Source organism: Fistularia commersonii, chromosome 14 (genome assembly GCF_037954325.1).
Source record: "Fistularia commersonii isolate RoL2024-O1a breed Wild chromosome 14, RoL_Fcom_v1.0, whole genome shotgun sequence".
NCBI lineage: Eukaryota > Metazoa > Chordata > Actinopteri > Syngnathiformes > Fistulariidae > Fistularia > Fistularia commersonii.
In genome coordinates, this window is record NC_141297.1 from 4,045,839 (window position 1) to 4,071,316 (window position 25,478).

The following is a 25,478-nucleotide window of genomic DNA, read 5'->3' on the forward strand; positions in this document are numbered from 1 at the left end:
AGAAGAAAGAATAAGGCTTGACTTTATTGATCCCACGCCGGGGAAATTTAATTATCACACCAGCACACAAGAATGTGTAGAAAATGGGTACAAAAACATAACAGAATGGACAATAAATCTAGTCTAGTGCAAATTTTGATAGGAAATGACATTGGAAGTAGATGTGTCTTTTAGAGAAAATGTATAGTAATATAAATATAAATATTGCATGGTGGGGGTGGTGCAAGATAGTGAAAACAAATGTACAACTTAAGAGGTCAATAAAAAAATTTAAGTTTGGTGCAAATTTTTGAATAGGAAATAACATTGGAAGTAGATGTGTCTTGGGGAGAAAATGTATTGTAATATAAGTATAAATAATGCATGGTGGGAGTGGTGCAAGACAGTGCAAACAAATTTAAGAGGCCAAAAAAAATTTAAAAAATTGCAAGGAGAGCACCATATGCATTAAGCTTAATGAATCTAAGGTAATTTTTTTTCGTCCGTTTTTAAGATTTTTTCTGTAATTCTCTCCTGTCGCGCGTTTAGGCGTTTCCCCTCCGTCATGACGTCATAAAATCAGTCCTTCCGCTGCCGGGAGGTGAACGCGAACTGCCGAGGAGAGAAGAAGAAGAAGAGGAAGAAGAAAAGGAAGAGAACGAAGCGGGACTGGCGATTGTATCGAGACGTTTTATGACACGGAACACGGCTGAAAAACGAACAATCATCCGACAGGAGAGCTGCGAAAGCCGACCGACCATAGGTGGGTCCGGCGGGCGCAGCGCCCGGCGGGGTTCGCCCGCCGGCTGACGGGGACGCTGTCTCGATCCTGTTCGCTTCGAGCGTCGGCGTTTGAGGAGCCCCCGCTTGTAAAAAACAAATAAAACAAAAGAAAGAACCCCCGGCGATCCCGTCGTTGTAGACTGTAATTGTAAGATAAATCGCAGATAATCACGGAGCTACCGGGCTCCGGGGCTAACTGTCGCTCTCGCGGGGTATGCTAGCGGGAGCTAACGGTGTGCGTGGTGACTTAAGGGCGGGGAAACGTCTTCATGTCCGGAGATTATCTGGCTTTAAATCCGCGGGTTTCGGTGTTTAGCTGATGACCCAACCGTAACCGATACGAACTGAAATCCCAAATCGCTTCAAATCAATCCCCCTTCGTTCGAGCGGATTTGTGGCGTGAGTTTCCCCGTCGGTTAAACGCTCACAACACCGCCGGGAAGCGGTCAAGCTAATGTAACGGATAGTCACGCTAGTAGAACAACCGCCGCTAACATTAGCCTCATTAGCTTGTCCGCTCCTACACAGCGGCCTGCTTTTCTGGCCGCCTGTTAGCAGGTACCTCTGGTTAGGTAAACGGCAAAAGCCTTTACTAATTTTGGTTGGATTTTATATAGTCGTGTTTTTGTAAAGTTTTTAGCGTCTATTTAGTGAAACGATGCGGGTAGCAACGGGGTAACTGAGACTATAAAAGTGTGACATTTGCTAGCAATCGAGCTGTCACATCATCAGTTGACGTGTCTGGTGGTTTATTTCAACAGTGAAACTGCAATTTAGGTTTTATTTTCACATGAAAACATTGCGGGGAAATATTTTTTTATTCGAACCTCCGGGTGAAGCAAAATAACTTAATATAATGAATGAAATCGCTCTTTTACGGATACGTTACTCCAATGGATTCGGTCTTTACGCGCCACTTCCGCCTAAAGCGGAAGTTTAGCCACTGGATTTTAAATCCAGAATCAGCTGTTTTCGGTCTCAATCTCATCGCCATAAAACGTTCAGAATTCAGATTTTTGTTCCTGCTTGGATTGTAGACACAGTTGAGTGTGTTCAGTAAGCTCTTCACACTTACATTGCTCACATGATTTTATTTTTTCTCCCCCAACTGCATGACCTCATGGATGTCCCCTCATATAGATATCAAATTATCCGCTGGCTTTTGAGTGTGTTTTTGCTTGTTTCAAATACGTTGGTTTGCTCCCTTATAGGAAACGATGTTATGCCTCTCTTTGTCTTCCAGTTATTCGATCCAGCCAGTAATGATGTAAGTCTGATCTGGACATCAAGGTCTTGAGGTCACGTAGTGTCTCCTGTGTGCTCTGCAGTGACTTGCACTCAGATGACTAAGAGATGTTTCACTCAGCTGACGATAACAGGACAGCTGTTTATTGCAATTCATTTATTTTTTCCTAAGCCCACTGATATTACAAAACCACAGTATATTACAAAAATGAGCATGTTAAATTGAAGTCATTGTACCCCGTCATCCTTCCTAATTTCTACCAGTTCCCAATGTGACCGGTTCGTCCCTCTCCAATCAGAGCCGGACACTGAGACAGAACGACGTCTCTGTTGACTCAGTGAAGCGAGAATCTCCTGTCTTCAATAATTTATCTAGTCTGAACACATTTACCCCCCAAAGTCTTAAACTTCTGTCTCGGCTTGTCAGTGACTGATGAGTCGGACCGGGGCCGCAGTTTTCACCAATTTTTTTCCTCTTCATGGCTGATCAACCCTCTTCTCCGCAGGTGACCGACGATGGCTGTGAACGTCTACTCAACCTCTGTGACCAGCGACAACCTGAGTCGCCACGACATGCTGGTGTGGATCAACGAGTCCCTGCAGATGAACTTCACCAAGATAGAGATGCTGTGTTCAGGTGAGGGTGGCGGCGGCCCAAAGTGGTGTGCGTGTTAGTTTCTCGTGAGTGTTTGATAAACAGCTTTGGAATTAAGAATGTTTGTTTTACTACTTGCTTGACTGCAGTGTTTTAAACATGAAGTCAATCAGGAGTTGTATTTAGAAGACCAGATCCTGAAATGAAAGGATTTCATAGAACTTCCAAGGCTGGATTGAAACAATTCTACAAAGCAGCACGAAAAGTGCGATCATTAAAATCTTAATTAATTCCCTCATTTCATTTCTGTTAATTATAAAAGACAGTATGAGGCCATGGGCCTCTGAGGGGTAAGAGGGGGGCCGATGCTCCAGTGCTTTGTCCCGGGCAAGTTGATTAACTCCAGTGTGCTGGACTGAGCGGTCCCGTCCGGGTCGGCGCTCAGTATTCTTTAGACCGAAACGGTTTCAGGAATTGTTTCACTTCCAACTCCTTGAAGTGAAATGAATCCGTTGTTGAAGTGCGAACTGGCTTTTCTCAGATTGTTGTCGAAGGGCGAGTCTGCTTCACTGGTGCCAAACCCCTGATCCCGTCCCGTGTCCTCTCTGAGTCATAGCAACCGGCGGGTACCGACCGCGGCCCCGCCGGGTGTCGGGTTCACGAGCGGGCCTGTCAGGGCGAAAGGCGCTCGTCATCGGAGGATTAACGTCCCGGAGTGAAGTTTCCCCATGTTGGTGCGGAGAGATGCAGTCATGTGGGTTTATTTCCGGAGCATCTCCAATCTGTAGGAGGAGAACGTCCGGGTTCGGGCTGAAACCCTTTCAAAAAAAAAAAAAAAAAAATCTTAGATTTGCACATGAATAGATATCCTGCACTCTGCTTTAAGTGTTACAATTTTTTATTCATGCACTCAGTTAAAAATAAACAAAATAAATAGGCCAGTGATCGGCTGACTTTTCTGCAGGAATTGCAAGAATTAAAAAAGATTTTTAAAAAATGTGAAAAAGCCCTTTTCATTTCCGTGTCTGGCAGCTGTGATGGAGTTGAAGCTTAATTTTGGAGCAGAATGTAGAAGGTTTCAGCTGTGTGTGTGTTATTGTGTGCGCGCACGTGCCCAGGTGAAGGCGGTGTGTGGTAACGCTGTTTGGCGGCTGTGTGCAGGGGCGGCGTACTGCCAGTTCATGGACATGCTGTTCCCAAACTCTGTCCCCCTGAAGAAGGTGAAGTTCGGCGCCAAGCTGGAGCACGAATTCATCCACAACTTCAAGCTCCTGCAGGTGGCCTTCAAGAAGATGGGAGTCGAAAAAGTGAGTACGGGGGCCGGCATTTTAAGAAAACCATCAAACAAGCTTCAAATCCTTGATCAGGATAAAAAAAAAATAGTTTGATCAAAGGGAAGTGTGTGGTGTTTGTGTTTGGGATGCTGCTCCCATTCATGCCGGAGTGTTTTCTCTGGTGATGTAATGTGGTTTACTGCTGAGCTGGAGGGGGGGTTCTTCATTCTGCTGTGTGGAGTGAGCGAGCGGAAGCAGCAAAGAGCCCTTTAGAGCAGAAAACACACACGCACACACACACACCCTTTCATTTAACACCGTGTGGTCACAAAATGTTCCAGGGGAAACCAATCGGCCTCACCGGCCCTGATTTTCAGATTTCACTTTCAGATATGAGTCCTTGTTGTGACCGCAGTTTTAACAATAAAGCATTTTCTTCCTCCCCTTAAGGTTTGAATGAGGTTGTAGTTTTCTTTTTTTGACAGTTTAAACACGATTCGGCCATTGAGTGAATTTAAGTGATTCATTAACCATCAAACATTTCAAAAGGATAATTAACATAACTGATTTCAAGACTTTTTTTTTTTTTAAATATTTTTTTTCCAACACCAAGCTAAAATAGTTTGGTCGTAAAAGTTTGATGTCCGACGACTAGCAGTGAACCCGCTGACTTGGATCGCCTGCGTTCTTTTCCCGCCGCTTCCAGATCATTCCGGTGGACAAGCTGGTGAAGGGCAAGTTCCAGGACAACTTTGAGTTCGTTCAGTGGTTCAAGAAGTTCTTCGACGCCAACTACAACGGCGAGGACTACGACCCCGTGGATGCGCGGCAGAGGCAGGGCCAGGACAGCATGCCCACCCCCACCCCAACCTCCGCCTTCAACAAGGCGCCCAAGAAGGTCCTCAGCCAGGGTCAGAGCGCCGCCCCTCCCAGGCTCCGCAGGGTCGATCAGCCATAGGGGAGCGTTGTTGTTGACTGACTTCTGTCCCGCAGCTCCTCAGAGGCCACCAGTCGCCAAGGTGGCGCCCAAGGTGGCGGCGGTCAGCACGAGGAAGCCGGGGATGGGCGGCACTGACGAGGAGAGAGCGGAGCTCATGAACGAGGTCAGAAGGGCGTCCCCGGGGCTTCATCGTGGCGGCGGGGCGGAGGCGGGGATCCAGTGAGTCTGATGACAGGGGCCTTTGCAGGTGGAGACCCTCAGGGGTCACATCCAGGACATGGAGAAGGAGAGGGACTTCTATTTCTCCAAGCTTAGGGACATCGAGGTGATCTGCCAGGAGAAGGAAGCCGAGGGAGACCAGACGCTGCAGAAGATCCTAGACATCCTCTACGCCACAGAAGTGAGTGCTCCTGTTTATAAATAATCACAGCTGTTTGAGAACAGAAGCAGCCGAGTGAAAACGAAGGGGAAACACAAAACGGGGGAGGTGTTTTAAGAGCAGCGTGGGGGGTGGGGGGGTGGGGGGGTTCAGCTGCTCCTGCTGCTGACGCCGCCCAGATTAGGATCATTAGCATTAGAAGTGCTTGACCTGGACTGTGACCCCTCTGAATTCATCCGCTGTAGGAAGTAGTCCCAAAATGCAGCGCTTTAGCTTGCCTGCTAACAGTCCCGCTATGTGACCAGAGCACCCGAGTATGTTTTAATGTGAAGTATTTGCACGACCCCGCGCTGGGAACGCGGACCCTCCCGGGAGCTCCGTTCGCTCTTCGACGGCCCGAAACACCCGACCGTCACCACTTCGCTCCAGAAACAAATTACAGGCCGGCGGTACAGCGAACAACAACAACTGCTCCTGCCATGTTGAAATCCTGCAGAGGAATGGAATGCAGCCGCTCGCTGAGGCGGCCTGAGCTCACGGATTAAATATTTTCGACCGGAATTTTCCGGATACTTTCCCCTGGCGCTTTTTGGGACGACACGTAACAGGAATTGCAGGAGGTGGTGAAATCGCAATTCGCCAACGCTCACACTTTTGATTTTAAGAAAGTCAGCGTATTGAAGGGAACAGTTTAGAGCGGGATTCCGGCACTCCGGCTGTTTATTTGAATGACAGGCGTCACCGTGCCCATCCGTCCGTCCGTCTGTTCGCCCCCTGCCAGCTCTCCAATCACCCCCCTTTTGTGTTCCCTCTCTCCCCTCCTGCAGGAGGGATTCGAGATACCGGGGCCCGAGGAGCCGGAGGAGTTTTAATATTCAGGACTGCGGAGTGTTCTTCCTCCTCAGAGCCGCCGTCTCCGAACCCTGCTGTCACCTTCGCCCCGAGATCCTCGCCTCACGCCACAAACCATCCGCTGGGCCGACAGGATCTCGACCTCTGACCCCCAACCTGTCAATCGTCTCCCCCCCTCACCCCCTCCTGTACCCCCCCCCCCAACACACAACCAGACACATCTGGTTAGTAATGGACTCGAGTGTGAAAAACACAGTGATCTGCGTGCGTGTGTGTGTGTGTGTGCGTGTGTGTGTGTGCGGGCGTGTGTGTATTCATATTTGTATGTGTGTTATGTGTGTTTCAAAGTCCCAATTCGAATCAAACCAAACATGAAGAGCCTCCCGAAGACCCAGCCGTCGCTTCAACCGGTCACCTCGTTCCAAACCACCCCGATGAGTTTTTCCGCGTCAACGCCATTTTGTGCCTCTAAAGTTTCCTCCTCTTCACCTCCCGCTCGCGCTCACTCGCTCGCCGTAGTTTAGTATTCATTTACCGAGCGTTAATACTAGTTAGCACTGAGTTAACTAGTCAATGAGACCAACATGAGGGAAGATGCACATGCTGAGGCAGAGGGGCTCGAGGTGGGACGGGACAAAGAGACACCGGTTCTCCCCGCGATTTCTCTCTCTCTCTCTCTGTCCGCCATTTCAACTTCCACCGCGGCCCGTGCTTCCCGGTGTCGCCCCCCGTGCACAGCCGGCTTTCCACCGGAGTGGAACCGTTCGCTCGAGAACAAACCCAGGACACAACGTATCTTTATTTCTGGGAATGACATTCTGATTAAACTTCTCGAATGTTACCCAGAACAGGGCGATGACTCTGGCTTTGTCCTCTGGTGACCGCTTTAGTCTCCCCGCTCTCTAGACCTCCTCGCACCCCCGGCAAGCTCTCCGGCGGCAGACGGGCGCCCGCCGTGCGCTCCGTGGCAGCGGTGGCCTTTAAAAGTACTTCCTCCGACGGCGACACTGTGACCGAGACGATCGTCGGATGTCTCGCCCGCTCGGGCTTCGCCGGGGCGCACCGAAGAAACCGCGTCGCCGTTTTCCTCCTGAAGCCGAGCCGGTGAAACGTGGGACGTAGTCATCTACCCCCCCCCCCCGACCCCCTCGAACCCCCTCGTACCCCAATTGAGTTTTAATGCAGAATGTCGTATATTGTTGCTCCGAATGGAGACCAGTGTTCCCACTGTCCTTTTGTAGAGAAAAAAAAAAAGGTTGATTCCACACAGACGTGTGACTTTATCAAAGGCCTTAATCATAAGAGTTTTGTTTTTTTCATAGCAACATTTCTGGTGACTTTTTTTTTTTTTTTTTTTTTTTTTACTTTCATGTACGTCTTTGCTGTTTTGGGCAAACGTTTGTACTGTTATGGTAACATTTTTAATGTATTCTGATAATAAAGAGCGTCGGAGGTGTCGGACGGACGCCGGACCCGGTTCCACCGGAGAGGAGTGGAACGCAGGATCCCCCCTCCCCCCCCTCCACAGGTCAGAAGGAAAAAAAATGCCTCCTTGACAGTTGGACTTTTTTTTTTGTTTGTTTATTTGTTTTTCTCTCAAATTTCACCGGTACTTGGGTTCTGAGGTGCAGAGCGGACAGCTTCCTGTTTGGAGAGAAGAAGCAGATGTGAAAGTGCATTAACTGCGTGATTTGATGGTTCCAAGCCTTTAACAAACGCTGCCAGTAGCTGAAACTGAATGTTGCACACAATCAGAGGTTGCCTGGTTTTATGTTTTTGTATTTTTTCTGGTAGCTGCCTTCAGTAAGATCACATTAAAAGAAAAAAAAAATCGGATTCCAAATCTTTTATCTTTACGGATGAACGTCTCCTTTCACACGCCTCCTTCCCGCGGAGTGTGTTTGCACACAGCGTTTCAGATTACAGTGGATAAATCCAGTTAATCTGACAAGATTTTCTTCGCCGGGAGGAAATTGATTCAAGACGAAATGTCCGAGCCGGAGTTTGTACCCAGACCCTCGAGACATTTCTGCCTCAACGTCAGAACTTTACAGATAAAGCTAGAGGTCTAGATTTAAAAAAATAAATTAAAAAAAATCGCAGGAATCATTCATTGTACCTTCAAAAGTGGAAGGAGAACAAAAGTCTTCCATTGTCCCCCTCTTGACTTTTTTAAATTTACGGTCTTGATCTTTTGGACTCTCTTCTGCAGGCAGGCGGATAGTTCCCTCTTTCAGTCACAAGATTCATGGTTCCTCAACTTTAAGGGGAAAAATAAAACCGGTGCTTTTAAAAGAAATTCTTCAATAAAAATCGATTCAGTTGCCAAAAAAGGGAGACTTTTTTTTCAGCAGGAATCGTAAGCAGATGGGAGATATTTTGGAGCAGAACATCTGTGGATTCCTCATATCATCTTCAATTCAGATCTGTTGCGTACCTATGTGACACCTGAAAGCCTGAACGACAGAGTTTAGCTGAAGAAGGGTCGTCTTAGCCGTCCTCAGAACCGGTCTGCTAGAATGGATCGCCGGAGAACAGAGCTGCTTTTGTGAACCATGCGTGATCCTTATGTCTGGGAGCGAATTTGACCTCTGACCTCACTAGCCCACTAACAAAGAACCAAGAGTGAAAACTGAGGGACCTTGTTCTGGGTGACCTCAAGACCTTCTACCAATGTCTATATCAGAGAATGTTTTCAATATAGATTCAAGGATATGAAGGTGGTTGGTGTGAGAGAGGAAGATACAGAGAATAGGGTTAGATGGAGAAAGTTGACTCGCTGTGGCGACCCCTGACGGGAAAAGCCGAAAGAAGAAGAAGTTTTCAATATAGATTCAGAACATTGTGACTGCTGAGAACGGACCCGATCAATGATTAGATGACGAACAGCGTGTGACCTCAACTTGTAGATATGAGGCATAATCAAAATGGAAGAACGTTATGAGACAGGTTTGATTGCGATCTCCTGACCCTGGATTGCACCCTCCACCCCAGCTTCCTTCCTCTTCCTCATGGCCTGTCACCTCAGCTGATTCCCCGGAAAGCTGCGTGACAGCGCTCCCTGCTGGCTCTTAATCCGCAACAACCAGACACATGTTGAGTCTCCATCTGAAGACCAAAAACAACCGGAGTCATCAGCTTCTACATTAAATACTTCAAGGAAATTCTCAAACAGATATATACGCTTTCTGAAATTTTAATGAAACTTAATAAGACATTTGGTAATTGAATTAAAATCTAAAATCAGCAAAAAAAATTGCAGAAAAAGTGATTGATTACCTTTAAAATAAGCTAAAGAAGTCAAAATTGCAGAGGTGAATAAAATACGATTCAGAAAACCAGCTCACAAAAGCCTTGCCCTTGGAGAAAACTGTTCAAAGCTGCATGTTTTTGGACCGTGGGAGGAAACTGGAGAACCTGGTGTGTGCAGATATTGATTCACAAAACACCCAGGATGACTGACTGGCTCATATGACTCAAAAATCCGATTTACACGTAACTTGTATAAACTTGATTCAAGTGCAAACAATCGAGATCGATTCCGGACTCGATTCTGTGGTATTGATACGTTCATACTCACATGCTACTCATTTGAGTATCAATTAGCCGATTAAAGTATCTGTACTAATTGATAAATGTGAAATAAAACCATATATGTAATTCCAGGCCTTTTAGGTGAACTTACTCCAAGGTTTTGCACCAACCTTAGCATCAATTTGAACTAGTCCAGCCTTGTCATTTGACCCCAAGCGCAGGGAGTTGCCCGTTAACAACTTGATGACCACAAATTGTTTGAGAGTAATACAGTTGGCACTGACGTTTATTTGGGATATTTTCGTTGTTAAATTAACATTATTTTTCATGTGATTTGTCTTCAACTGTACTACTTTGGTTGGTAAAGGAAAAAAAAATACAATCCAGAGACATACCTAGTCTTCGGCCATCGGTACTATTGAGATGTCAAACGTACAGGGGATTTTATTTATATGACCACGTGGTTCAGCTGCTGCGCTGGGATTGGCTACTGCTCGGGGCCAACCGGAGTTCAGCATCACGCGCTCGCGCACTCCGGAGCAGGCGAGTGTGGAGCGAGTAGAGGCCGCCGCCGGAGAGGGTCGCCGCGGGTACCAAGAACCGTCTCCTCCCGCTCCCGCTCCCGGGACCGCGCCGGTCCAGCCCGACCCAGCCGAGCTGACTGAAACGGGGCTTTGAATTTGCCTGTCGGAGCGAGGCGAGTCTCCTCCGGAAACGACAGCGCCCCGTGTCGGCGCGCCAATGCGTCTCTCACTTGGCCGTTCCCCTTCGGTTAGCTCTTTGGCGCGTTAGCTTAGCAGCGCGGCTCACAGTCCGCCGTGTCCTCCCGGGAACGACCTCTCTTCCGGGACGAGAGCACCCCAACCCCCCGGTCCGAGACTACCAGAGCGACGGCGTCTTCACCCGACAAGCGCGGCCGCCCGTGTCAAGTTCTCACTGGAGCACTGGTGCGCCACGTTGGATCCAGATAAGGACAAGTATCTCAACGAACAAGGAAGTTAGAGCGCCGTTGGCCGGCTAGCTTAGCACCTGGTTCCGTCCACTTGGGCCGCTGAAAGTGAACGTACACCGGGATCCCCTCTACGGGAAAACTTCTGAGATGATCCCCGACAAAGTGCCGAAGGAAGACGTCTTCCACGGATCCGTGGAGCTGAAGAAAGAGGCTCACGTCCCCACCTTCGAGAAATACAAGGAGATGTACATGAAGTCCATAGAGAATCCCGAAGGTGAGTCCGGGGAAGGTGCGAGGAGACCCCGCCGGGGGGCGGACACCTGCTCCGGCTACAGCCAGCCTGACTCCCACACATAGCTAGCAGCTAAAGCTAACAGCGCCCCAGACAACCAGTGAGCTGTTGGTTAATGTCTAACTCCCACAAATGATGCAAACTTTTACAGGAATTAGGCCACAATGAGCCCACATGCTATTGGCAACTGCACAACCGTCCACTGGCCCACCTCAAATTCTATTTGCAGCAGATGCAGATAAACAGACTCTCATGTTGAGCCCCATAACAGTCTTAATTCATCATCGTTTATTAATGAGCCTACAGAGACCCCTGTCATTCTGGGGCCTGCTTTAAGGGACAGATTTCTGCCTGCGGTTTCAAGAGCTGATTTCAACTGGATCTGAAATTGCAAATTCAAATTTAGATTGTTAAAGAGGCCTGACTTGTTTCAGAACAGTGAACTGTTTTGAAATAATGAATTCAAATTAAGCGTCCTGACCCGGAGGAAAGTTTTGGGGTCACAAATCAGCGAGACCGCCAAATAAGGTTTATCTTTAGCATCTCATTAGTTTGTTTCTTCTGTCCTCTGTTGTCAGCCCCGTCACAATTGTCTGATAAAATGTGGTGACATGATATTCGGGCCGTTTCTAATCCCAACCACGGATCTTCTAACGCACAGAGTTCTGGGGCGACTTTGCCAAAGACTTCTTCTGGAAAACCAAACACTCGGGCCGGTTCCTCGACTACAACTTTGACGTGACCAAAGGCGAGATCTTCGTCAAGTGCATGGAGGGAGCTTCCACCAACATCTGCTACAACCTGCTGGACCGCAACGTCAACGAGAGGAAGCTGGGGGACCGAGTGGCTTTTCACTGGTCAGTGTGTGAGAGGGCAATCCAGGCGATGGCATCTTCTTGTTTTGCTCTTCCACTGAGTCTCGATCTGTTCCTGGGTTTTATTTTGCATTGATCCTTAAACCAGTCGACCGTCTTCGAGGAGTCAAATGGTCGGGTACCTCTGTCAGAGGTACGTCAGGATGGTCCACGATGGTCCACGTCTGGTGTGTTAAAGTAGCCCATCTGAGTCTTGTGTGCACAGCATTCAGGCTGTGTGTTAACAAGTAGGTAAGGGAAAGTGTATTTACGATGTCAAGGTCAGGGGTCATTAGTTGGAGGCCAGGAATGTGACTGAATGTCCCCACTGAGATAGTGGCATCAGGCGTGTGTGTGTGGGGGTGTGTGGTGGTGGTGGGGGGGCTGCGAACAATAACAGGATTGAAAGGCATCAGTTTGGATGAGTGGAGCTGGAGTCTTCTTTGTCTTTGTCCTCTTCGGCCTCTTTGAAGGACATGCTCTTCATCATTTCAACTCAAAAGTTCAAATTCCTTTTGAACACTCAAACGTTGCCGTGTCGCTGCTGTCACAATCTAATCCCCACGTGTCCTTCCTCCCAAAGGAATGATGATAATCTGAGATTAAGATTCACTAATTTTTCTGCCTGCCGTCTAGTCTGTTGCCTGGATGTTGCTCAGAATGTTTCCTGTTTCTATCAAATCAAGGAGACAGAGAAAACCATCTCGGGGGGGATGAAAGCCTGGGAGGGCTTTCAGCGGCGTTCCTTTTCATCGAAGCCCTCATTTCTGATATCACTCACAGGTTTTTCCAGATGATAAGCAGGATTTTTGTCTCCATTGAGGGCTGCTTTTCAAATCAATTGTTTGTCTTTTTACAAACACACACACACACACACACACCCGTTCCAGTGGGGGGTGACTGTGTTTTAAAAAGCACCACCCTGCCAACGTGGATCCAGCCTTAGAGTCTGGGTCGCAAATTGCCTCGTGGAAATGAGTGGCGGCCATTGAGCCTCTCGGACTGACGGGAAGCGCGGTGTGTAATAAAAGAAAGACAGGAAGAGAAACGAAAGAATCTGAGCCAGGATTTAAGAGGAAGGAAAAAAGCGTCTGATGTGGGGTGGGGCCGATTTTATTTTTAAATGAGAGCATGTATATGTATCCGTGCACGTGTTTGAACACATTCATACATGACCTTCGGCTTATTTTACAGTCGTGATAAAAGGAAGAAACGTGTCAATGTCAGGGTGAGGCATGGCGGCACCGAGGCACCATAAGGGTGGGATGATTGACAGCTGGGAGGTGAACTAAAACTGCAAACACAACACAACCTTTTAAATCCGTGAATGGCAGCTCACACTCTGACCACTGAGAGACAACTGTCCTCTACATGAGTGTGTGTGTGTGTAAGTGTGTGTCCTCACTCGAACACACTATTGTAAAGTGTGTCGTGTATGGGTGTACGAGGTATTGTTGTACCCCAGAGAGGGCCGTGACCTTTGACCTCTGGTTTGTTTTCTGCTTCCTGTTCGTGCAGTCGCCGTCTCTCGGTTCACATGGTCCATCAAATTCATCAATCAACCCTCTTGATGATCACCATGTTAGTGTGTGTCCTATGTCTCCAATGTTAAGTCCTGCATTGCCATGGAAACAAGCGGGCTAGTAGTGGAAGGAGCGCCACTGCCTTTCAGGCTTCAGATGCTTCGGCTGCTGAGTGTTATTGATGGAATATTGAATTAAGAGTGAAGGTCCAAATAATAAATATTTACAATAAATTTCCAGTTGTTTTGAAGGGAGCCCATACAGATGAAGGACAGACGTTTTCATTGACCAGATTTTAAAAGTTGAGGAGGAGATACGTTCAGTAAATGGAGAGAGAGTGTATGTCTTCCTGGTTGTCATAGCAGTTGTATAACCCTTTACACACTAAGACTCCATCAAACCGGAGAAGGACGAGCTCCGGCCTGGGGCATCTTCAGATCTGCTACCTGATTGGACGAGAGCTGAATCCCCACTTTGTCTCTCCGTGTACGTATGTTTGTTTGTGTGTGTATTCCATGTCAGTTAGCGCTCAGAGTCTCTTTGTCATGGAGCCGTTGTCTTACTCTTTTATCTCGGGGTGTGTGCACACAGACCTGATCATGAACACACACACCTGCATATTCAGCTGCTTGAATAGCTTCCCAGAAGACATTATCACCACTGGTGTGTTATCTCTGGATGGACGTAACTCTCCCACATGTCGGGCGCCGCCAAGAAGGTCATGGCGACCTCTCCCCTGCTGCCAACGCACCCTGTCCTAGAAACCACCTTAAAGGCGCAGCGCAGGCGCCCCCACGCCCCGCTTCCGCAGGGCTGTTATTCTGTTTGTGTGGGAAGTGCCAGGGGGTGATGGAGTCCACTTCCTGTGTGTCTTCTGGGAGGGAGGTTTTCTACTTTGTATGGATGAAAGTGAGTCGTTCCCCCGAGGCTCGCTGCTCAGCCCAAATTCAGGTTTTTTTAAACCAACTCTCACATTTTTTCTAAATTAGTTCAATAATTTTATTGCATGAAAATATTCACTTTTTTTCTCAAAATAACCTGAGAATGGGACAGAAATGACTTCCAAATGTGTGTGTGTGTGTTTGTGTGTGTGTATTAAAATAATGTAATATTGATAATTGATTAGTATATTACTCTCAAATGACTGCTGAGGCTTTTTGAACTGACTTTTTATTTCTTTATTGCATCATTAATACTTAAGGCACAAAGGCAAAGATTTATTACCCGGCAGAAAAATAGGTCATTGTTTTATATATATGTGTGTGTGTGTGTGTGTGTGTGTGTGTGTGTGTGTGTGTGTGTGTGTGTGTGTCTATATATATATATATATATATATATATATAGATATATATATATATCTATATATATATAGATATAGATAGATAGATGGTAAGAAAAATAGGTCACTGCATGACAGTGACCTATTTTTCTGACGTATAATAGATAGTCTCTAGTTGCAGTGCCCCAAGTTTTAACAAAAAAATTAAGAAATAAAAAGTCAGTTCATAAAACCTCAGCAGTCATCTGAGAGTAATAAACCAGTCAGTTATCAGTGCTCTGTATAATTGTCCTGATTGGTTCATTGAATGAATGTTCAGGCTCAAAAAAGTCTGAAAAGGTACTTAAAGGTGAAAAAATACTGAATATCAAAGTGCTGAGTTGGAATTTAGAGTAATGAGGAAATGGATGTTTATTTGTTTTTCACTGGAGTTTTTTTCTTTTAAAGATATGTTTGGTTAAATATTCCTGGAGCTAGAAAACTTCAGAGGGCTTTTTGTGATTTTGTTTCTGGCTGCCTACCAGGTCTGATTCTGACAGACACGTCAGTCCCATTTTCATCAGGCGAACTCTGAACGCATTGCGAAGAACATCGTGGTCGCTTGAAGAGGCGCTGCTGTCACCTCAGGTTCACGTCTCTCGCCCTTCATCTTAAAGTCGCCCGGTTCCTCAGATGACCCTCTGAGATTCAGTGGAGAAAAGTAGAAAAACTAAAGGGGGGGAGGAAAAATGTTTAAGTAAACCCAAGGTTCTGCAACGCTCTCTGTGGGTCTATGTCCCCTCGTGGTCACATGAGAGAATTACACCCTTCATTGACTGCCTGCAGCGTGAATCAAAGTTTATTTTTTAATTTTTTTTTTTTTTCAATGTGACATTGAGCCAGTAGCCTATGGTTTATTGTGTTGTCTGGAATAGTTGCATCATCATTTCTACATAAAACAAGACGTTCGGATGAGAACGTAAAGCACTTCCTGGTTTGGATTTTTGACTATATGGTCGTACAGTGGTACGAAATCTGTGTCCAGTGTGTCCTGAACCGCCACCTCTATCTGTGTTTCAGGGAGGGGAACGAGCCGGGCGACGAGCTGGCGGTGACGTACCGGGAGCTGCTGCAGAGGGTCTGTCAGTTCGCCAACGTGCTGAAGGCCCAGGGTGGGTTTCCGAGACGGCCCTTTTCTTCCATCAGCCGCCGACGCTCAATACTTCCGGGATGCAGACCAAAATACCAAAACCCTGGTGGAGGGAGATGCATAGATGTCATTTTAGCGCCAAACTCCTTCTGTATTACCGAATTCCTAGCAGGACCTTTCGAGTTGTCACCAATGGCGTCTGTTGCTTTTTACTCGAAGCAGCAATACCTTACATACTGCTGGTGAAATGTACTTAAAATGTTTTTAGTAAAAGTGTTGAACCACATGATCGACGTTTGAACTCCATTAGTCGTCTAGTTGGTGCTAGCCCTCTTCTGTCCGTCCCTTCATCCGTCTGCCTTTCCCTCATCGTCTATCTATGCTTCCGTCCTGCTGCAGGAGTGAAGAAAGGTGACCGGGTGTCCATCTACATGCCCATGGTGGTGGAGCTGGTGGTGGCCATGTTGTCCTGCGTCCGCATCGGAGCCGTCCATTCCATCGTGGTGAGCACGGAGGGGATGAAGGCGAGCACCGTGTCCGTCTTTTCCTCCGTCGGTCTGAAGTCCCCGCCGTTTTTTTTTTTCTTTTTCAGTTTGCAGGTTTCTCCGCCGAGTCTCTGGCGGAGAGGATCATGGACTCGCAGTGTTCGCTGCTCGTCACGGCCGGTGAGTCTGCAAACACTGAATTCACCCCCTGTCCTCACATGAGGACATCACCTCATGGAGACCTGGTTCTCCTCAACAGGGACTTTGATGATGCTTTAAGGCTTGTTTTTGTTCATTCCGCTTTTTATTATGAAATTATATTATCAGTGTGAAGACATTAAAAAATGAACAAAGGGAGCGCTGGCCCCTGAGGCCGCCCTCCTGAAAGCAGTGATGAGCCTGTGAGGGCGCGGAGATCTAATCCGGCTAATCCGCCGGGTTTAATGCACGCGCCGGCACTTTTTTCTACAAGAGAAATCCCCTGAGGTCTTTATTTCCCTTTAAGTCCGGTACCTTTATTTCATAACTGGAAAAACCCCACAACTTCACCGAAACAGGAAGTTGCAAAAAGTGGTGAAGTTTCGTCAAATGAAGCAGAAATGAAGGGAAAGGGTTTTTAAAAAGTTCCTACAAGAACCTCACCGTGTCACGTCTCCAAGGACACTCACGTTTTATTTGTCTTCTTCCCCTCAACCCTCCCGGACCATCATCCCTCTTCCTCCGGTCCAGACGGCTTCTATCGAGGAGATAAGCTGATAAACCTGAAGCTCTTAGCTGACGAAGCACTGCAGAAGTGCAGAGACAAGTAGGCGGGCGCACACACACACACACTCACACACACACAATGCTACAGGCTTTTAATGAGGTCTTAATCCTCATTGACTGTACCCCAATAATTGATCTGTATATTTTCATTCCTAATCAACCTGCTAACATTGATGAATAATTGTTGATTTAGGGAAAATACGAGTTCAAATGAATGGTGTCACCATGCAAACAAGCAAAATGAGCCCCGGGAGGCAGCGCTGACCTTGGTGTCCGTCTGTCCGTGCAGGGGCTTCCCGGTCCGGAGGTGCATCATGCTCAAACACTTGTCCAAAGAGCCAGAAGACGCTCCGCCGGGTTCCCAGTCGCCCCCGGCCAAGCGTCCCTGCCCCGACCTGCAGGTAAACGACGCCGCAAACGAAACCCGAGTCTCCTGCTCCTCATCCTCCCCCGACTTGTCGCTCCTTTCACCATCTGTGTTCATTTCAATTCACTTTTCCATCGAACGCTTGGGTTTCCCTGTGTTTGTTGGCTAAACCGTCAGATTCTCTGTGCGGTTCTCCACGTCCAAAAGTGGCTTGGACGTCTGAGCGCGCCCAGCGGGCCTGCAACGGCATCCGCCATTTGAATGGCGGATTACTTCTGCGCCGCTTGGAGAAGAAATTAAATCAGAATTAAACATTTTAAGACAAAAAAAAACCCCATGGCCACGGTTCACACGACAGCCCAGCCCCTCCCTCAAACCCCAGATTGTCAGCTGTATGCCGCCGTTGGTGACTGCCAGGGTTTGCAGGAAGCCGTGATGTTTACCCAGTCGGTAGAAGCGAGCCCTGATTGACAGCTCCAACAGAGCGTGCTGTTCAGATACATCTGAAAGCTGCACAAAAAAGAAAAGAGGATTTTAGGAATGTCAACCTGTAGTCTGGAGAAATCAAGTAAACATGAAGCAGACGGTTTGCAAAACACAAAAAGGGGAAGTTACAAATAATGGAGATAACCCCGACCCTCCCCAAAAATATGAATTCACTGAAAAATATTGATTTAAGATACTTTATTGATCCCCATAGGGGAATTTCTTTTGCCATAGCAGTACGACAATGACAGTATCAATAAATAGTATTAACAAGAGAGACAATGAAAAGAAAGCAAAAGACATTCACAAATAAATACAGCAGAATGATCAACAACAAGAATAAGAATAGACAACAGAAAAAAAATGATATCAAGAGTGAGAATAGACAACCTTAATGACGACAACAAGGATAAGAGAACCAATGATAAAAATAAACATGCGAGTGGAGTGACAACAGGGATAAAAATAACAAATAGCCAACAGAGTTTGGGCATGACCGTGACCAGTGAAGCTCTCATTGATCTGTCATGTCACTGAATGGGGGCAGGGCTTCCCCACGCAGGAAGTGGAAACCTTTTCCCAAAGGCGGCCGTCCGTCCGGGTCGCGACCCCTGGAGGCGTCCCGCAGTCGGCTCTCATGAACATGTGGGTTCTGTTGGGTTTTCAGAGTTAACCACTGTCCTTCATTAACTTGTCCTCCTCCTCTCCTCCCTGTCCTCTGTCCGTCCGTCCAGCAGGAGAGACAGACAGGCAGAGTAAAGAAAGTGCGTCCTGTCCCGCAGGTACTTTTAACCCCCTCGTCCCTCCGCCATCCCCCGCCCCCAGCGGGGAGAACTAACCCACCAGTCAGGAAGCAGCCTTTCACTGCTGACGGGTAAAAAGAATAAACCAGGGAAGACCTGTTCCTCAGCGGTGGGAGGTTCAATGCTCCACAATCCCACCATGAGGGTTTCCCTGCAGATTTGCTCTTTTTACCCAGAAAGAGCAGTACGTGTGTGTGTACGTGTGTGTGTGTTTTTTCCTGTGATTCTATAGGGAAAAACACATCAGGGAACATGAAGAACCTTCCTCTCGTTCATTTCACATGAATTCAAACAACGCTCCGCTTGAGAATGTCAAGGTTCCTCATGTTCCTGCTGGTTCCTCTGCACTTGAGGTGTTCTGACACTCTATATGGGCTGATCTCACACACACACACACACACATGCTCACTGCTCTCATCCCTCTGCTAACACACCTGAGTCACGGTTTGTTTTTGTTTTCTAAATCCTCACTAACAAAGCGCTGGGTGTGTGTGGTAGTAACACGCACACACATGTGCAAAGACAAGAGAGGAAGGTTACTCGTCAAAAAAGTCCTACCTTTTTAAGGCAGGAAAATAAAACTTGCCGTCAGTTGTGACGCTGTAACTGGCTGGTGTTTTTGCACGTCGCCGTAGCGGGCATGGCGGCCTGACCTGCTGGTGGAGCTGGAGGCCGAAGGGCGGAGCATGTTCCGTGCGGCGCCGCTCCCCTCAGCTCTCCTGGTCGGACGCTCCTGTTTTTTTTTTTTGGACTAACCTGCGCCTCTTTCCATCCTCAAACGCTTTGAGCAGGAGGGGGGTCTCACAGGTTATCGTGTCCCGCGTCCCCAACCCTTCAGGTCCCGTGGAACCCCGAGATAGACTTGTGCTGGCACACGTTGATGCGCGGGGCGTCGGGCGACTGCGAGCCCGAGTGGTGCGAGTCGGAAGACCCTCTTTTCATCCTCTACACCAGCGGCTCCACCGGCAAACCAAAGGTACTCTTGAGTGCATCCTTGGAAATGTGTAAGACTTGACCCGGAAATTAAAAAACCTAAAAACCTCTGCTCCCCCCCCACGCACAGGGCGTCCTTCACACCATCAGCGGCTACATGCTCTACACCGCCGCCACCTTCAAGCTGGTCTTCGACCATCAGCCCGACGACGTGTTCTGGTGCACGGCGGACATCGGCTGGATCACCGGACACTCCTACATCACCTACGGCCCGCTGGCCAACGGTGCCACCAGCGTCCTGGTGAGTGCGGGCGAGACGGGCAGTCCGGTCACGCGACAGGTCGCGGGCGATGGCAGGGGAAAAAAAGGAATCCCCCTGGCGCCAGACTTCTTAGAACTTCCCACATCCAATGAGGCTGCGACAGCCTCTCACGTAATATTTCAACCTAAAACGTAATCCAGGCATTAGTCCCTCTGGTCCCGTCCACAGATTCCCTATCCTTGGCGTTCCCAAATACCTGCCTGGGTTTTCCGAGGCTTGTCCTCGTCCAGGGGTCGGCAACCAACCGCTCTTTCATCTTTACGCTGCGGCTCCGAGTGGCTTGGGAAAATAAATTTTAAATATTTAATTGAAGTGTATTTCACTTGTGTTAATTCCTTTTTTTTTTTACCTTTTAGTTCTAAGTTGGAAGATTATTGTGATCTTGAAATATTAAATAAAATCATATTTATTATTTTTCGCCGCTCAAAATAACGTCACACTCGCGGAAGCCGGTATACCCGCCAGCCGGTAAAGTCCCGATTTGCAGATGCTGAGCGCAGAAGTTCAGGAGCAGAAGTCCCATAAACCAGATATTTTGCAAATATTTATTTTTTATTGTTTACGGACACAGTGATTTTTTTTCGCGATTTATTTTTAAAATTCAGGTCAAGGCTCCGCTACACGCTCTGAAAGCCCAAAGCTCAAAATGAGTTCATGACATAAATAAAATTTAATTTTCTCCGTAATACTTTGTGAATTTCAGAAGCAACACACTACACACTTGTTTATACAAAGTGTAAAGGTAATAAAAAACAATATATACAGTGGTACCTTTATTTTAGTCGTCAAAAAGTAATTGCAGCTCCCAGTGTTTTCCGAGGAAACCGGGTCCCAATGGCTCTTTGGGTGCGACGGGTTGCCGACCCCTGATCTCGTCCTTCTGGCTCCACCGAGCATGCAGTCAGTTTTCTCTTTAGGTTTGAACATCAAGACAATAATGGCCGGTGTGTGTGTGTGTGTTTCAGTTTGAGGGCCTCCCCACCTATCCAGACGTGAGCCGCATGTGGGAGATCGTCGACAAGTATCGCGTGACCAAGTTCTACACGGCGCCCACCGCCATCAGGCTGCTGATGAAGTACGGCGCAGAGCCCGTCCAGAAGTGAGTCCAGAGACCCCCCGGGGTGGAGGCGGCTCTAGTGCTGCAGGATTTGTGAGATTTAATCCAAAAATCCCCGTTTAGGTTCAAGAGGGAATCCCTGAAAGTCCTGGGGACGGTCGGGGAGCCCATCAACCCGGAGGCGTGGCAGTGGTACTACAACGTGGTGGGGGAGAAGAGATGCCCCATCGTCGACACCTTCTGGCAGACGGAGACGGTGAGTCTCACTCTTCTGAAACCCACCTGGGATGGAAATGACCGGCGTCCCACTCTGCCGCCCCCTGCAGGACAGAGGCTTTGCTCACCTGGTGTTCTGTGTTGCAGGGGGGCCACGTGCTGACGCCGCTGCCGGCTGCTACGCCTATGAAGCCGGGTTCTGCTGTGAGTGACCCGCCGCCACCGCTCTCGCTGTACTTCAGTCTCTAAGTGACATATTATGTTTTTTGCTCAAATGGTCGAATTTTAGTTTTCAATTCATTTTCGAGACAATTTTGAGTCTCCTTTTTTGAGCAAAATTGTCCGTTTTTTTTTTTTTTTTTTGCTTGTTTTTTTTAGTGGGGTGTTTTTTTTTTTTTTTTTATTTGGTTAATTCGGTTTTTCTTTTTCCCCTCCAGACGTTCCCGTTCTTCGGCGTCGTGCCGGCCATCCTGAATGAGTCAGGGGAGGAGCTGGAGGGTCCGAGCGAAGGATACCTGGTCGGGAGCTTTAACCTCCTATGTGCTTGGAGTTTAACTGAACCACAGGGGGTTTTGTTTGTTTGTTTGTTTGAGCTGGTGGTTTCTGCTTCCTCTCTCCCAGGTCTTCAAACAGCCGTGGCCAGGTGTGATGAGGACCGTGTACGGGAACCACAACCGCTTCGAGACCACCTACTTCAAGAAGTTCCCGGGATACTACGTGACCGGGGACGGTAAGAGGCTGTCAGTCACCTCAAACAACACTATTTCCCCTCAGCCTTGGCATAAAGTTTCAAACAACCCAGTGCTTTATCTTGAAAAGACCAGATTTCGGCAACTCAGACTGAATTTCTCTCCCATCCTGAGGGGAAGTTTACATGGAGGAACCAAACAAGTGTTCCCTTCTTTCTCAGAGACAGAGCAGTGATCCCCCGGGTAGCTCCCCGTCGTGGACGCGTCCACCACATTCTTTTGGTCAAAACTGTTTTCTTGTTTTCTCTTTGTGCACTTGGCTGCGGTGTCAACAAGCAGGCTGCAGCTAGAGGGCACTGCTGCTCGTCAAAATACATTACGCTGCTTTGAATCGCAATACAACCCCCCTGCTTTCAGTAGAACTCTTCTGTCCTTGCAGTAGTGTGTCACTATGACCTCCTTTGGCACAGAATGGCATCACAAGACGTGGTGCGCCTCCTGAAGAGATTGAAAAGAGCCAGTAGATTTCATTCTCACAAAATACATTTGTGGATATATAACTGACACGTTATTGTTTTTTCCCCTGCAGGTTGCCGTAGAGACAAGGACGGCTACTATTGGATCACTGGGAGGATAGACGACATGCTGAATGTATCTGGTGAGGTTATATATATCATAAAGAGCAGGAGTTGATGACGTATTTGAGTGTCAAAGTGAAATGAAAAGCTGGAAATCCAAGTAAGATAGGCTGAGTCAGTGCTGTAGTTCATGGGAGTGTATACTGTGTATTGTCAGCGTGATACACACACTGAGCCAGTTATACTTTCATTTAAAATCCTATTTTAACTATAAAGCTAATATTGTCTTCTGTGTGGCACTTGTTTTCTTGAAAGAGGTTCAGATAATTCTATGCACTAAGACATAATAAGGCAGAGGGAGCCCTCACAACAAAGATTGTCTCCTCATGTTGACGTCAACCCTTCTTTCCCGGACCTTCCACTCACAACACTCCCGTGTGTGTGTGTGTGTGTGTGTGTGTGTGTCTTCGACCTGCAGGCCACTTGCTGAGCACGGCAGAGGTGGAGTCGGCTCTGGTGGAACACAAAGCTGTTGCCGAGGCGGCTGTGGTGGGGAGACCCCACCCCATCAAAGGGGAGAGCCTGTACTGCTTCGTGACGCTGACCCAGGGCGTGACATACAGCCGCACGCTGGAGGCGGAGCTCAAGAAGCAAGGTCAGGAACACACAGCTTCTTTGCAAGAGTGCCATATTATCTTATCTAACCGCTTCACAAATTTCAACGCATCAATTCGAATAATTACGGTCCTTTCTTAAGAGATTTTATGTCTAATGTGTGTTTGCATGTCGTGGTCAGTGCGGGAGAAGATCGGTGCCATTGCTACACCGGACTACATCCAGGAGGCGCCTGGACTCCCAAAGACCAGATCAGGTAGAGACGGGACTCCTCGCTCAGCTTTCACCGCTCGACTTTGTTAATGTTGAGAGCCAAAGGTTTCCCTGATGCTTCTCGGCTGGTTTGAAAAGATCCAGCCCCCCTCAGGTGTAATCGGCTCTGCTTTCTCCCCCCGCAGGAAAGATCATGAGGCGGGTTCTCCGGAAGATCGCCTGCGATGAGAGGGACCTCGGTGACATCTCAACACTGGCCGACTCGTCGGTGGTTGAGCAGCTTTTCCAGAACAGATGCTGCACGGCGGTGTGACAGCCCTCCGAAGACCCCCCTCCCCACGCAGGGAGGATCGGCTGTAGCTGCACGCCAGCGCCCACTAACACGAGGAGGAAGGAGGACAACGAGGGAATCTTCAGAACTTGGCCAGCACCCAACCTTTCAGCTCCTTGAGTCCAGCAGAGCCTGTAGTTTTGTCTTTGTCCGTGCAGGACAGGTTCTGCCGGCCGAAGGACTTCAACACCACCCGTCTGCGAGAATTCCTTCCTGTGAGGGGTTTTACTGGCTGCGACCACCAGGGGGCAGCAAACCAGAGCAAGACGCCCAGTTCAGTCTCGTACCCAGGGACGGAGCCTCTCTCTTTTTCTTCACCAGGTTCCTTGCAATAATACAGTAGTATCTGCCGCCTTCTAGCCAAACGCTGCAGTCCTCGAGCCGCCCTCGAGCCATCCTTTAAATCTGTGGGGGAAGCACTTCCCACGTCCCCTCCGTAGCCACGAAACAAGCCATCGCCTCCCCTCGCTTGAAGCCACAACACTGTACTGTACACCGACGCCACATCTTTGTACTTTTTAATTTCTGTTGTAATTTTTTTTAAAACAAAAATAGGCTCCATGGGTTCATACTGTCTTGTTGATGTCAGCCGCTTCTGACAGGATTTATCGCACATGTCCGTGCTTGTTTGTATTTGTAAACTCCGGGAAAGTGAGCTGACCCGTCGAGAGTTGGCTCTCCATCCAAACTTGCCCTAACTGTTAACCACATTGTCGGAGCAAGCCATCGCACAAACCGAGCGCAGAGATGCTGATCTGTTTTTTCTTCAAGATCTGCAGGTGGCGCCCATTCCCAGGCCCCTTAACCAATCACTGCTGAGGAAGATATATCGCAGGCAAACGTGGGAAATAAAACATGGCATTTACCTTCTATTGAACGACCTTTTCCTCAAGGCACTAATGTCTTTGTGATTCAGAGATTTTTTTCTTAACTTTTAATTTTTGCTCACCATTTTTTTTTAGACTTAAAACTGAAAACAAAACTTGAAAGGATTTCCCCTCATCTTAAAAGGAGCATGTAGCCAGAGTCCAAAATCCCCCCCCAAAAGAATCTGTACATTGAGCTAAAATGTGGATTGAATTTAATGAATTTGCATGATATGATTACATGTAGGATTATGTTGAGTCTTTTATTATTAAAGTATAATACTCCCATCCCAAAGAAAAATAAAAAGGTACTGAGGTAGAATAAGAACAGCTAAACTTCTGGTCTGATAACAAGGCACCAGTTGTGCCAATAGACTTTACTTGTCCTTTTTTTGTCACATCTTTCCATCTTTGTCATTTGAGATTTCCTTTGTGCCAGTGAGACTAAGAAAAAATATCTGTCCAAGTCTTTAATACGTCTATCTCTGCATTAACTGCTATGAATGATTTTATTAAACGTGCTTAAAAGTTAAATTCCACTCAGTTAGGGCAGACACTCTTAGATGTTTAAAAAAAAAAAGGAAGCTTGGACTGATCAGGGACTTATTAGGTTTTAGGGTTTTAGTTTTCTCTAGAATTTAAACCAGGACCTGATAGTTTTTACAGCCTCTTACCTCCGTCTTCTGTTTGATTGTCAAAGTGCCAACATCAGTCACCGCAGAGCTGGGTGTAAAAGAAGTTTTTTTTTTTAAGAGTTCAACTGTCTCTGTGTTTTAATTAAACTATATTTTTTGTATAATTCAGGTAAAGGAAGTGAGTTGTTTTTGTCTTTTCAGCCTCATTTGACTGTCTAATCCGCCCCGTCTGTATCCATGTGACTGCAACCACAGTAAAACCGATTTGACTCCTGCCTCTCAAACCGTCTGCTTTGTGAAAGATTACACTGGAATCAGATTTCTGTTGAGGCTTCGATGTTCCAAGACATTCAAAATCTTCAGGGCTCCTGGTTATTGTAACAACTGTGTTTACCATCACTTTGTATGTGACATAAAAAACTCATCATGAATTGAGAAATATTCATCAGATCAGTGAAGTTTACTACTAGTTTCATAATTATTTTGTCCCCCCCTTCGTGGTGCCGT

At 47.5% G+C, this 25,478-nt stretch overlaps 2 protein-coding genes across 4 annotated transcripts; both read left to right on the forward strand.

The window, feature by feature from the left end:
- Window positions 1-572: 572 nt before the first annotated feature.
- Window positions 573-7,881, forward strand: LOC147226959 (microtubule-associated protein RP/EB family member 1-like). The gene is made up of 7 exons (XM_086159212.1): window positions 573-742; window positions 2,514-2,644; window positions 3,764-3,909; window positions 4,583-4,787; window positions 4,870-4,979; window positions 5,064-5,216; window positions 6,023-7,881. The coding sequence occupies exons 2-7, from the start codon at window positions 2,524-2,526 to the stop codon at window positions 6,065-6,067; spliced, it is 780 nt and encodes a 259-aa protein (XP_086015338.1). The 5' UTR covers window positions 573-742; window positions 2,514-2,523; the 3' UTR covers window positions 6,068-7,881.
- A 2,245-nt stretch (window positions 7,882-10,126) lies between these two features.
- Window positions 10,127-25,255, forward strand: acss2 (acyl-CoA synthetase short chain family member 2). Of its 3 annotated transcripts, none has more exons than XM_086159172.1 (19): window positions 10,127-10,807; window positions 11,487-11,682; window positions 15,541-15,632; window positions 16,010-16,113; window positions 16,203-16,275; window positions 16,825-16,900; window positions 17,150-17,261; window positions 18,448-18,495; window positions 19,355-19,492; window positions 19,580-19,750; window positions 20,737-20,870; window positions 20,952-21,084; window positions 21,192-21,248; window positions 21,482-21,562; window positions 21,666-21,774; window positions 22,323-22,391; window positions 22,790-22,966; window positions 23,108-23,182; window positions 23,325-25,255. In XM_086159172.1, exons 1-19 carry the CDS (start codon window positions 10,681-10,683, stop codon window positions 23,450-23,452), a joined length of 2,100 nt encoding a protein of 699 aa, XP_086015298.1. In that variant the 5' UTR covers window positions 10,127-10,680; the 3' UTR covers window positions 23,453-25,255. The 3 variants fall into 3 exon arrangements, with proteins under 3 accessions (XP_086015298.1, XP_086015299.1, XP_086015300.1); XM_086159173.1 differs by having other exon boundaries at window positions 18,451-18,495; XM_086159174.1 differs by lacking the exon at window positions 18,448-18,495.
- Window positions 25,256-25,478: the final 223 nt, after the last annotated feature.